At 38.5% G+C, this 13,342-nt stretch overlaps 1 protein-coding gene across 4 annotated transcripts in view; it reads right to left on the reverse strand.

Moving 5' to 3' along the window:
* Positions 1 to 13,342, reverse strand: part of grik5 (glutamate receptor, ionotropic, kainate 5) — a 128,744-nt gene that overhangs the window by 16,848 nt on the left and 98,554 nt on the right. For all 4 annotated transcript variants that reach the window (XM_028012954.1, XM_028012951.1, XM_028012953.1 and 1 more), the window contains 6 exons: positions 10,867 to 10,971; positions 7,431 to 7,538; positions 3,249 to 3,452; positions 1,670 to 1,783; positions 1,062 to 1,171; positions 649 to 822 (listed from right to left, as the gene is read on the reverse strand). In XM_028012954.1, the coding sequence (XP_027868755.1) occupies positions 649 to 822; positions 1,062 to 1,171; positions 1,670 to 1,783; positions 3,249 to 3,452; positions 7,431 to 7,538; positions 10,867 to 10,971 (815 nt within the window). The remainder of the gene's footprint in view (positions 1 to 648; positions 823 to 1,061; positions 1,172 to 1,669; positions 1,784 to 3,248; positions 3,453 to 7,430; positions 7,539 to 10,866; positions 10,972 to 13,342) is intronic.

Raw genomic sequence — 13,342 nt, forward strand, 5'->3', positions numbered from 1 at the left:
CATTCAACTCAGTGATCTGCTGTTCCTGTCCTTTTCCTCTGTCTCCTTTGCTCGCAGCGCTTACTTCTTTCTCAGCACATGTCTTTCAGAGCTCCCTCGGGAGCATCATCAAACTTGAATTTTTGTTGGCTTTGCTTTCGTACATTACTTGCATAAAATATTGACACTCAGGAAAAGAAACTTTTGTGTCAGCTATTTACCACAAATCCCAAGACTGCATTTAATATCTAAATATTCTGATAGAAATGCAATAAAATAACTGCTTACAAGATACAAGTCATTGTTAAGTGTCTCTTTCCATATCTTTGAACACAAAAAAAGCCTTTTCAATTTGTGGTAAGAAGACTAAAAGAAATAAACACAGCTGGCCTCTAGAGAAGCTCTTAGAATCACAAAGTGATTAAATCTTCTTATTCTCTCTTGTACATTAGCATCCACGTTCAGTCACATCAGAAACTCTGCAGGTCTTTAAACTCGCTCTCAAGATGTGCGCAGGTAAAATTAAAAGCAGCCTTTCCGCACAAATGTCTCTTTACAACGTCAAGGTCAAACATCAAAACAAGGAGACAATATAAAACCCATTTCTAAGACGACAGGAGGCGTTTAGCTGCAAAGGCACAGAAACAGCCTAACTCCTCTCTAACTCACCACACACCGCTGACACATCTGGTGGACAAGGCTCTGGGCATTATCTCTGATCCCTGCTGCATGAAGCCACCGATGGGGAACCACAGGCTGTTTCCCAGTGTGTACTGGTTCTCCAGCATGTCCCTGCGCTCCCGCAGACACGGGTGAGGGTTGTACCACTCGTAGGGGCTCAACCTGGCGAGAGAGTGGGAGTCTGTTGAAGCAACCTTGATGACAAGCTGTAGCACGGTGATGCACCTCTGTCGTTTAAACAAGCCAATCAGTCATACAACCACCTGTCAAGCCGTGTGAGGAGACATGCCCAGGGGAAAAATGATATATGACAGGTGGCTTGTGTTTAACAATATAAATGGCAAGAGAGCTCATATGTGAGCTGCAGACAATCAGTGCAGTGTGTGATGTAATGGACTGACCTTGCTGCCAGGAAGAGCACACAGCTGACAGCCAGGTAGGCGAGTAACATGAAGAGCCAGACAGCTGGAGAGAAAGGATCCAGGAAGGAGAAGTAGCCTGGCTTCCGACCCTGAAACAAAGTGGAAAAAGAAGAAGTAAAGACACAGATAGATGAGAAATCTGGGACAGATGGGGACAGACAGCAGCTGTTATGAAAGGCTCCCCTTCGCACCACAGGAGGGCAGTGTACTCCCCCTCACTTTAACACAGCGTCTGCAGTGCTTTGATACTCTAATGCTTCGATCCATAAATGCTGTTTAACAATGCTGTCTGCCAGAGCGAGCCTGGCGTTGACCCAAAACCTCATTAGCAATGTAAAGCTGCCACTGTAACACAGCTCTGACTTACTGAGCAAAAATAAATTCTCACTATAAACTTCATTGAGGACTTACACTAATACAATCAAAGGGATCAACTCTCCAGCAATAATAGGTTTTGCTCATTTCAGCGAGTTCAGCCTGGCGTCTTCTTCATCAATGGGAGGGACTTAGAAACATATCAAATCCAGTACAGGATCTGAAGTAAGTATCAGTCGGCAGGTGCCCGACAGCCGAGATAAAACCCTCACCAATTGAACTCGGTACAAGATGCTGATCCCCAGGGTCATGAAAGGCTTAGAGAAGTCGATAACTTTCTCTCTCTCTGATGTGATGGTGAAGCCTGCCACGGCCAGGTCCGCTTTCTGGAGGATTGACACAGATAGATGGGTGGATAGATAGAAGCAGGGGTGAGCAGGAGATAGAAGCGGCAAAGGACAAGAGAAAAAGCACAGAAAGTGGTCAGCAAAAAAACCCCCAAAAAAACAAGAAATAGACAAACAACACTATTTTTGTGCTTGTACTGTTCCTGCTGTGAAATATGGTGTTGGCAGCATCATGTTGTGGGGAAATTCTTTTCAAAAGGGACAGGTAAGCTTGTAAGAGTTGATGAGAAGATGGGTGAAGCAAAATAAAGAGTAATCCTGGAGCCAAATCAGCTACAGGCTGAAAAAACATCACGACTGGGATGGAGGTTGAGCTACAAACAGGAAAACAAACCCGAACATTCAGCAAGAGCTAAATGTTTATTGCTGAATGTTTAGCAAGAACATTCTTGCTAAACTTTGTTTTTGTTCAGAACAAAGGAAAAAATAAAAATTGCAATTTTGTGGTATTGCAGTTTAGAGATGCTCTCAATCAAACAAGATCTATTTTGGAAAGAAGAATGAGAAAAATCATGGGTGAAAACAAAGGCAGCACAGGTTTTTGGGCTGCTATTTGTTAAATTTATTGTCTTTTATCATTTTCTGTTCTTGCACTTGTCTGCAATTTTGAGGATGTAAAGATTTATAGGGTACTGAACGTCCCTCAGTGGGAAGATTCAGGTGCAAAAGTTTGAATACTTCTGCAAGGCACCACACTGAGCGTGTTAAAAGTTCACTGTGCCACCTTTTATGAAACATGCAGACTTGCTATTTTCTCTTGCACATGCTCGTACTATTTCTCCATGATCCCAATTAAGCTAATTGAAAGTAAACACTAGGTCCCTGGTCTTTCCACCTGCATAAAACCTGCAGGTCTCTGGTCGTTCTGCCTCCTCTTCATCTCTTCCATTAAAAGCTAATTGATGAACATGGTCTACTAATTACAACCGAGTGATCAGGCTACGAGGAGAGCGGGGAGGGGTGAGGAAGCATGGAGAGCCGGGGGAGCGCCGCTGTGGCAGACCCCACACAGGGACCATGGCTCAGTAATTGAAGTATACCGTATGGTAATTAAACGGAGAGGGGCTCTCATTAGCCTGCTTCAACCAGAGTGTCAGTCACAGGCTCAATAGGCCTGGACAGGTTGAGTGGGCAAAAAAATGTGATATTTGTATATATGCAAAAGAAAGTGGTTAGTAGTGGTTTTCAGCTTGGAAACACAGAGCGGGCAATATTTAGCAAATTTTTCAGTCTCTTCTGGGGAATTATCAATTCAGCCTTTGTCCTAGATAAGAGTGTTACTCCCCTCTGAGGGCAATTTGAGACATGGGGAGTTACAGCAGAACTGTGGTTTGGGGCTACAGCACAAGTGTGTGTACAAGTATGTGGCTGTGTGGATGAAGCGCTGTGTGTTTGTAGCACATTGTCTATTGTTATTGCTGCATGCGTTCTGCAGAGTACTCACCCTGTTAATCAGCTCTCCTACCATGCCGGTCCAAGAGCCGTTGGGCTCTGGGGCCCCATACAGCCCGTCATCCACCAGCTTGATCTTGAAGGAGAATTTTAAGATGCCTGCCAGCTCCCTCAGCATGTCAACACAGAAACCCTCGTACTGCTCGTTTCCCTCGAAATCCTGGTAGTTGTCCTTGCGCATCACATATGGGTTCTCCTGTGCAGAGGCAAAACATGACGACTCTCAGTCTAAAACAGGCAGAGTGTTTAGTTGTAGAAGATATTACCTATCACTATTGATTTGTTATAGGGATTTTCAAACAGTTAATTAAGGTTTAAATAACAAGGCAGTTCAAATGTTTTCCTCATTAACTTGTTTAGCACATGGAGGAGAATCAAAAAAATTTGAATCTTTTTTGATTCAAATTAACTGAAGAGATGCAAGTGGTGTCAAAAGTTTGTGCTAATTCTTTGCAACAAAATTAATGAGCTAATAAAAAGGTATTTAGTCCCTGATTTATTTATTTTTTTTGCGTTTTTCCTTTTTTGTCAAACTTAAATTTCAGAAAATTACACTGTTTTTAATATCAAAGACAACTTGTTAACATGAAAATCTAATTTCAAATGATCTTTTAATAAGAGTAAAATCTAGCAAAGCCAACCCCCAAAATACTAACATGTCATGATGAACACATCATGTTTTAAAGTCAAATGCAGAGAGGCAGAAGCAGCTTGTAGATGAAAAATGTTTAATGAAAAAAATGAAAAAAAAACACACAGGGAGCCAGAGCCAAACAAAAACAGAAAAGCCAGCATTATGAAACAGGGAAGTAATCAGAGTTAACAGGAGGAATCGGCGAATTCTGAGAGGAGCAGAAGTGTTTAAGTACTTCACATTTCAGTTGTTTTAAAATCAGCTACACTATAAGGTTTTCAAGTTGGACAGTTTAAGGAAGTGCCATGACATCCAGACGTTGTGTTGGCTCATTAAAACCTTTTTGCTTTTTTGTTGTTGTTTTTTTTACATTAGGAGAGCAGAAATGAGAACGTTGTCCAGTTCCAGACCAACACACCGTCACCCTCATGGCCGATGCTTTTTGTCTGAATTGTTGTGTTTATGCCAAGTGCAATGTGATACGCACCTTTCCAAAAGTTCCACTTTTGTTTTAGTCCATAGAATATTAATCAATATGTTTTGTGGTAAATGTGAAACTGACCTTTTTTCAAACTCTTTTCATAGATGCCATTTCTGCTGAGTCTCTCTTTAATGCTGAATCGTAACCACTGACTGAGTAATTTTGTTCCATGTTTTTTTTCTGTTTGTGAATAATGGCTCTCTCTGTGGTTCGCAAAGCCTAAGAAATTGCACTGCAATTCTCTCCAGCATGATAGATCTCAATGGCTTTGTTTCTCGTCTATTCTTGAATTTCTTTCTATAAAAGGCATAAAGTGTTGCTTTTTGAAATCTTTTAGTTACTTCCTACTTGTTGTGAGATAGGTAAGTGATTTCTAATTTACCAAGGAGCTGGTTTACTTAGGACCAGAGTGGTTTGGATAATCTTTTCTCTAAATAAATGTAATCATCATCTATTCATCATCATTCATTATCCTTGTCTTAAATTAAAAAATGTGGTTGATGATCTCAAACGTTTAAGTGTGACAAAAAGGTAAAAACTGAATAAACACAAAAGGGGGGAAAGCTTTTCACAAGACTAAATATTTTCAAGCCTCTACCGTAAATATGTTAACAGTTGTCAGTCATTTGAAAAGATCTGACAGAAGAAGAAAATGTATCTCTAAATGTGTCAAGGGATTTTTTCCAAAGTTTGACCTCTGATGGGTAAAGGTCAGCACGCCTCAGCAGAATCAGTACACCTTAGAACATTTTTATCTGCCCTGTGAGTCTCTTACAGCTACAAAACACTAATAGAAAATTGCTTCAATAGACATAATTCGCAAGTGGGAGATGGCTGCAGATGCAGGTTAGTGTGGGACCTTGACAGATTAAAAAACTACAGTCTGCCCGGTGAATAAAACCGATGCAGATAAATCTGGGTAGCAGCAAGACTATCGTAGAAAGAGCCTGATTTATCTCAAAAGTGATGCAGCAGAGAAATAAATGCATCAAGTTTCACAAGAAAAATGATGTTTCAGAAACTCTGGCAATAGAAACTGAATCAGAAAAGTGTTGATTGATTAAAAAAAGTCTACCAAGTGATCTAAACAAATCACTTAATGACATAGCCAGCCTTTAGCTTAAATTTACTGCAACACACAAGTGTAAAAAGTCACAAATTGTAGCATTGTACCGTAGAACAACTAATAATTCTCAGATCTTAATAAACATTTTGGATTATTTTTCCTATCCACTTTATGTTGATAACTTTACAATAGATAGAAAAAATTAAATAAATAGGATGATCTGACATCTAAACAGTGAGTGGGATGGGCTGCAGTGGCTGCAGTGCAGAAGGGTGTAATTTGTGTAAATTTAAATAGGTTATTCAGTGTAAATTCAAGGACTTAACAATAGGTAAAATTACTGAATAAACAGAAAATGCCTTTTTAACTTCCTTCAGTTCTGAATGCCGATGGCTTCTGGATAGAAACAGTTCTCGAATCGGCTGGTAGGTGTGCAGGTGCTTCTGCTAATGGCTGGATGATCTTCAGTGAATTCTTGCTCCAGTGCAGTTTGTAGCGCTCCTGGGAGGCTCATATTGCTGTTTTGGTAACTATGTAATCATCTACAAACCTCGGCAGAGCTTTTCAGAACAGAGCATTACAGCTGCTGTAACAGGCTGTGAAACTGCAAGCCAAAATGTCCTCAGTGGTGCATTGAGAGAAGTTGCTTAGTGAGTCCAACCTAAACTACTTGGTTGTGACAGAAACAAGCCTCTGCCTTGCTGATTTCTGATTAGGTCATCTTTGATCCTCACTCACATTGATCTAAAAATCCTCAGACTCTCCTCCAACAGAGCTAAAGGCCTCTTTAGCTCTGGAAAGCCGTTGTCCTGTAACTAGGATGACCAGCTTCTTATTTCTTCAATGTTAAATGACTCTTCAGAGTCTGATGTGTAAAAAAAATGATGATGATGATGCCATTTGCAAATTTAATATTGGAGTTAAGGTTAAATTTGGCTGGACAATCATGGGTGAAAAAGATTGGACCTAACACACAGCTCTGGGGGATACCATTGTTTTGGTGCAATGTGGACGGATTAGCAGAACCCCACAATTGCATAATAAATGTAGGGGAACGTTAGTGTTTATAAGTATTTAAAGGAAAAACATGAGGTGTTGCTTTGAAACTATTGATTTAATAATAAGAAATAAATTACTGAGATGATTAAGGACTAAAGCATTAAAATAAGGGAATTGTTCCAACATAAAAACCTCCTAGGGAGAAAAAGTATCTTGCCGGAAAGGAAACAAGCATAAATCCCCTTAATCTAAGATATTTAATATTACTTAGATTTTAGTTTTTGCAGTGTTCAAACATAATTTCTTGATTTATTGGCAAGGGAGGGAAGTGCACAGCGCAGAAACTATTGCTTCATCTTTGGAAACAGTTTGGCCTACATGCAAAACACAGCCAGTTAACTGCAGCAGCTAGAGAGGATGTGTGCGGGCTTTGACTATGTGCTCCAAGCACTTCATGGGAACGCGGGTAAGTGCAATACAGCAGCTACTCCAGGTGTTTTGGGGACGGGGATGACACTGGTCTTGTCACAGGGCACTTTCCGTCCATATTCCTGACAGTTGAGTTGCTTTACCTTAGCAAAGTCCATTTTCTCTCTATATTGCTTCTTGGATTTTTTTTTTAAACAAACACCCAAAAGAACAGTGTCACACAACCCATTTATTTTTATTTGAGTTTAATCCTTTAAAACAGTGAATACAAGGTATCTATTATAAGAAGGAAGATGACGGATCAGCAAAGACATTACTGTTTTTAAGATGTCATTAAACATCTAAATAGCCAAAGGACAGCAGGGCATTAATAAAAGACCAGCACTATGGCAGCCTCATTTAAGTAACACATCCTTCTCAATGCTGCCAGTTTCTATGACAGCTACAGCTACGGCTAAATTGCCAGAAAGAGACCAAAACACAGCGTGAGCTCCAGCACAGCAGGCAAGCACAAAAACAACTCTACTTGACAGTGTGGACACTTATGAGGTAGCTGTGACCTTACCAAGATGGTGGTGACAATCAGGGTCTTGTTCGCCAGCGTTTCTGAGACATTAATATCCAAACTGGTGGAGTTCATTGCCAAAGTGTTGTTGGAGTACCAAATCCCAATCTAACACAAAATACAAAGCAAGAGAAAATCAATAACCATTGTGGAATAAATAATGCACTCTTAAGTTCTAATTGAATCTGTTTAAATATATATTTAATCTGCAGCACATTACAAGCTCAAGTACATCAGTCAGCACAGCCATCCCAGCGGTCTACTTTAAAATGCACACAACATTCGGCACTGTATATTCTGTACTTTCTCTTTACAGCCTGTTAGGTACCGTGTATCTATATTGATATAATAGTTCCCACAGGAGCCAAAAGAAATGCAGTAATATGCACCATTATAAACCAATTGCTATTTACAAGCAAAGCAATGAGCTGGTGACAGGCTGGCATTGATGGGAATAAAAAGCATCCATGATTAGCTGTTTTATAGCCACGTCTCTGTTCTTTATTTACATCTTTCTTGAATTGCATAACAGCGCATTTATTTCTATTTTATGGAGACAGTAAAGTCAAAAGTGTGTGATTATGACCTAACCAACGTGCCGAGTGGATCAGCGGCTCACAGAGGCATTTCCTAGGAATATACCGCACACGTTTCAGTGGGTCAGAAGACTGGTAATGGCTCCACTAAAAAAACTGCACCATTTCTATTATAGTTTTTATCCTGCTCTGACATTTAAAAGCATTTTTTTTTTTTTTTTTCTATTTGTGAACCACTGCCGGGTGTCTAAAGTGGATGTCACCATACAAACAGGTGGGCAAAGTTAAAATGTTAATTACTACAGCCAAGCTCTCGGCTAAGTGAGAAGATGGCTTTTTGTATAAGTATTGGAGACACCTGGCCGATAGCAGAGATCTGGGAGAGATACTGAGGAGATGGAAGGAGGAAGTGTTCCTTCCAGACAAGCAGTTTTCCCTGCAATCACTTAAACTTAGCTTTTTAATGCTTAATCTCTCTTCACTTATTCCTAATACTTTTCTAAGGAGGCCATCAGAAAATTATAATGACTTTTGATGAGACTCCCAGGAAGTTATTTGGTTATGGGATTAGCCAGCCAGCACATTTTATACAAATAAATAAAATGGGAATGAAACTGTTTGACTTGGATTGCTTTTTCTTGGTAGTTTTCTTGCAGATAATGAAAAAAATGTTTAAGACTTTACCAGTTTTTATGTTGTATTTTACATTGTTGTGCACTGACTAATATAATGCCTTGAACTTTTCCATCTTTTGTAGCTTTACAACCACATGTTTCAATGTATTTTATTAGAATTTTATGTTATAGAACAACAGTTATAAATTCATTAAAGTTAGTGCATAGTTATATTGTAGAAGAAAAACTTTAAAGTGTGATTTGAATATGTCTTCAACCCCTTTTTCTCCAATACTCCAAATAAAATTTTGTGTAACTAATTGCCTTCATACTCTATATTCAAATTAGCAACTACAAAAACAAACATGAATATTTAATTGTCCAAGCACGTGCAGATCTGTCTTTGGTTTATAGCCACTAATGACACACAAAAGCTGTATTTCTTATTTTAGAAATAAAATAAGAGTAAAACAGGTAAAATATATGTGTCATTTATTAAAACATTATAGGTTAAATGATTTATCATAGCAACAAGAACGTCGTAAGGTTATCATACTCACACTCATGTAGAACATAAAAACAATGAATACAATAGATTAAAAATACAGAAAGCAGCAGGGTGAGAACTGTGGGTCAGTAGCAACAGAATAGCTGTGCCCCAGTGTGCGTAAATAGAGTTGACCTGTATGTAATTTAATCTCAGTATATATACAATTCCTCAGAGATTTACCAGAAAACATTAGTAAACCACCACCAGACCAAGGAACACAACCGATAGGTCAGGGATAAAGTTGTGAAGAAGTTTAAAGCAACATTAGGTTACAAAACACTTTCCTAAGTTTTGAATATTTCATAGAGCACTGTTCAATCTATAACCTCAATGGTAAGTCTGCTATGGACTGCAAACCTAAAAAACATGGTTATCCACCTAAAAAGACCCAAAAGTAGAGCATTTCTACCAGGTTCACCGATGGTCTTTTTAGAAGAGCGGCAGAATGAGAGATATCTGAAAGAAAGTCCTAATAGCTACAATTGCTGTGTAGCTCAAGTAGAAGAAGGTGCTTTAGTCATACGAGACGAGAACTTAATCAGGCTGACATGCAAAACATTGCATGTTGAGGAAAATTCCTCTGAACACTCAGACCAACCAAAAGACTGCAATTGGGTTAATAAGTTGTTCCATAAGTATTGACCCAGCAGAGCTGAATGAAGATGCATGCCAAAGTTGTACATCACATCCTGCTTTGGTTTTATCTGCCACATAAAACAGCAGTGAACTCATTAAAGTTTTTGGCTGCAATGTAACAAAGTGTGAAAACATTTTCAATACTAATAATTAAATCTTTATTCAGCCTCCTTTTGCTTAGTTAAATTCATAATGTGGTCTATTTAAGGCTACATCAAAATAAAAAAAATAACTTAATTAAAAATAAAATCCCTGTCAAAAACAGTAGTTTTAATCCTGTTGATGCAGCCCATCAATAGTTGTTTCTGTGCGATTATTTTTTAAATAAAAGTATTTTTGACTCATTAAGTCTTGTCTGTTTAACACCAAATCCTCTCTGTGAATTTTACATACTGAGGTACAGCACATAAGATATAAGAATTACATTCAGGACCATTTTAATGATTTTTTTTTTGTTGCTCCAGAAAACAAACTGAGCTCATAGTTCATGTGAAGACAAAAGAGTCCAAAATCAATACAGATCAAGCCTGCTTCAAGCCTCTAGCAAATTCAGTTATGTTAGACAAAGGTTTCACAAAGGCGGCTATTAATTGGATAAAGTGTGAGCAAAGATGTCAAATTATAAAAAAGAAATATTTTGTTTTTCAAAATAATAAAAAAAACTAAACGTATGATTTTTTTTATGTATACATAGTTCAGAACAAGTAAAATAAGTAAAAATTCAGCATGAATCAAAGGTAAAACAGAAACCTGATAGGAGAAATAAATAAATCCAAAGACATATGACCTGGGCTGAATTTGCGATAAAAAATCTTTTTGAAAGATAAGCAACAACGTGGAAAGCATCTAAAGGCTAAGCTTTCTATTGTTCTCCAGTAACTAAATATGTCTCTACTGCAGAGTGAAAAGCCTTCTGGTTAAACACACATCTGTTTAATAAAGCAGAGATCTCTGTAGCATCAGGGGGAATCTGCAATGGCGCTAACCTTCCTGTAAAATGCCTCCGCCAGCTCTCTGAAACCATCCAGGTGACCTGTAACTAACCTAAACCCCAAGGCTGCTGTGACCTGGCTGCTACATCATAACAGGTGGCTCCTGACCTCTTTGTGGTCTCCTCTGTGTTTCTCCAGGATCCGCAGGGTGTAGTTGGTCCTCTGACCTTTGCTGTTGAACTCCACTCGCCCCGTCAGGCCATCGTACTCCACCTGGTAGGCAGATGGACAAGGATATGAGGAAGTACGACAGTGGCAGAGGAGAAAAAAAAGGAAATTAGGGGGAAAAATGCACAAAAACAGGCAGAGACACAAACAAACTCAGCGCTCTGCATGAAAACAAACGTGGCTCTCACAATTGATCATCATTAGACAGATAAAAACAACACTCTGGAGAAATAGAGAGCCAAAAAAACAGAGAACAAGACACACGGGGAGAGAAAGAGAGAGAAAGTGGCTAAATCTGGCCTCGACAGGGATGATCAGTTGTGGATCAACTAGGAGAAAGTGACTGATCGAGAGGCTCAGAGAGGGCAGAAGAGAGAGTCAACAGCCTCTTTAATAAGACCCAGACCTGCACGTCACACCTCGCCTCGGCCACTCCACAGCCCAGGTGCTGGCACAGTTTGAAGGAACTATGATGAATAGCAGCGTGCTGGAGATGGAGCGCACCATGATGTTGACTAACAAAGACAGATGTCGGGCAGATGGGCCTCAGGCAATGAGAGATGGGACACAGGCTGCCTTGACAACAGGTCGTTGATGAGGGAAGCAGACGACCAGAGAAGGGAGATGCCAAAAAACATCAACAGACAGAGGTTACAGGCAACATGAGATGCAGATGATACACAGGGTAAACATACATGCTTTCATTTATCAATATGCTTGAAAATAACTCACCAAAAAATTTGGATTGAGATTTAAAGAGTCTGTGACTTTAAAGCATCAGGATTTTTTCTTTTGCCTTCATTACTCCAAATAGTGTGAAGATAATCTATGGTTCATTATAAAGGATTTAAACAACTATAAATCTTATTGATAAGTGGTGGATATGTGGATTCTTTTTCTTACTTTTTGTTCTCAAATATGAAATATTTGAATCTCAATCTGATTTTCAGAGATTTAAATTAAATAACTGGATTTTAGTGTCTTAGAAAAGTATTCATACCCGTTCATTTGTTTCAAATGTCTTCATGTGACAATCACAATCTTTAATGTAGTTCATTGGAGAACACTGAACAAACAACATGTTAGTTTCTTCTTTTTTTCTATTGTAAAAAAGGAAAATAGGAGGTTGTGCATCTTTTTGCATTTTGCCCCCTATAATTTGATACTCCTAAATGAAATTACATGGAATAATATCCTTAAGAATCAATTAATGTTAGTCTCGTCCTCCACAAAACAACAAAAATGCTGAAGTATACTGCACTGCAAGTTACAAAAAAGACATAAATAGACTTATGTTGTCCTTATTAGTAGAAACAGTTAATAATAGGATTTTAAAAAGCATAAAGTTTTACTTTCTTCTAAGAAAATAATTTCCCTGCCTGACGTTTCAGCTAGTTTCAAGTTTCAGCTACACAGTAGAGTAATTACTGGAGCAGTAAACTGAAGATGCCACCTCAGGCTTTGGGAAATTGCAACTGGTCTTTTCTAATACTTTATTGATCATTTGAAAATGAGCATTACCTTAATCAATTATTATGAAAATAATTGTTAACGGACAAATTACCGTGTGACAGGAGCCACAGTCAACAGAGCGGCTACATAACATTTTAATAGCAGTATCCATCTCTTAAAAAATTAATAGCAGCAGATTTTATCTCTAAATAAAACTGAAGCCTGAAAACAGATGAGTTAATGCTTTTTTACATGTTTTGTTGTAAATGCAATATTCTAATCAAGTCATAAATCCAGAGAGACAAAAATCTGATTTAACATTTTGTGACCCTTCAAATCTTATCCCAACCTCCAGCCTGAAAAACATCATTTTTCAACCTGACATGCTGAAAAATACAAGAGTTAATGCCGAGAAAAGCAGAAAAAGAATATAAGAAAATACCATTCAAAGGTAGCTGCTTTCTCCGTTTGCAGTGAAATTACTAAACAGGAGCTACAAAAGAAAGTATTATCTAGAAAAGCAGAAAAAGTTTCCAACAGAGCTGCTGGAAGGGATTGCCAGGTGGGCAAATCAAAACCCTGCCCATGTAAAAGACTTTCACCGGGATTAAGCTGACATTGAAGTGGTGGTGTGCTGTTCTATTGTGAAGTCACAACTTCACAGTAAAGACATTTGGCAGAGAAAAAACCTAATGTCAACGTTTCTTACAATTTCACAACAAATTCAGCTCCAAGAGTTTTAAAGGTGCTTGGAACATTTTGATAACCTTCAGCTGTTAGGCACACCGGTGGATCTATCATAAACTGTATAAGAGTTTAGGCCACCAATATTAGTAACAATCATCCTCAAAGGACTGAAGGAAAATGAAATACTAGCAAACTCTGAATTCAAGCGCTACCTCCAAGGTTTCTAAGTAGTTTAATGCTGTGTTAGATATGTTTTAAAGTCTCTGCACCACAAATT

The sequence above is a fragment of the Xiphophorus couchianus genome, chromosome 3, assembly GCF_001444195.1.
Source record: "Xiphophorus couchianus chromosome 3, X_couchianus-1.0, whole genome shotgun sequence".
NCBI lineage: Eukaryota > Metazoa > Chordata > Actinopteri > Cyprinodontiformes > Poeciliidae > Xiphophorus > Xiphophorus couchianus.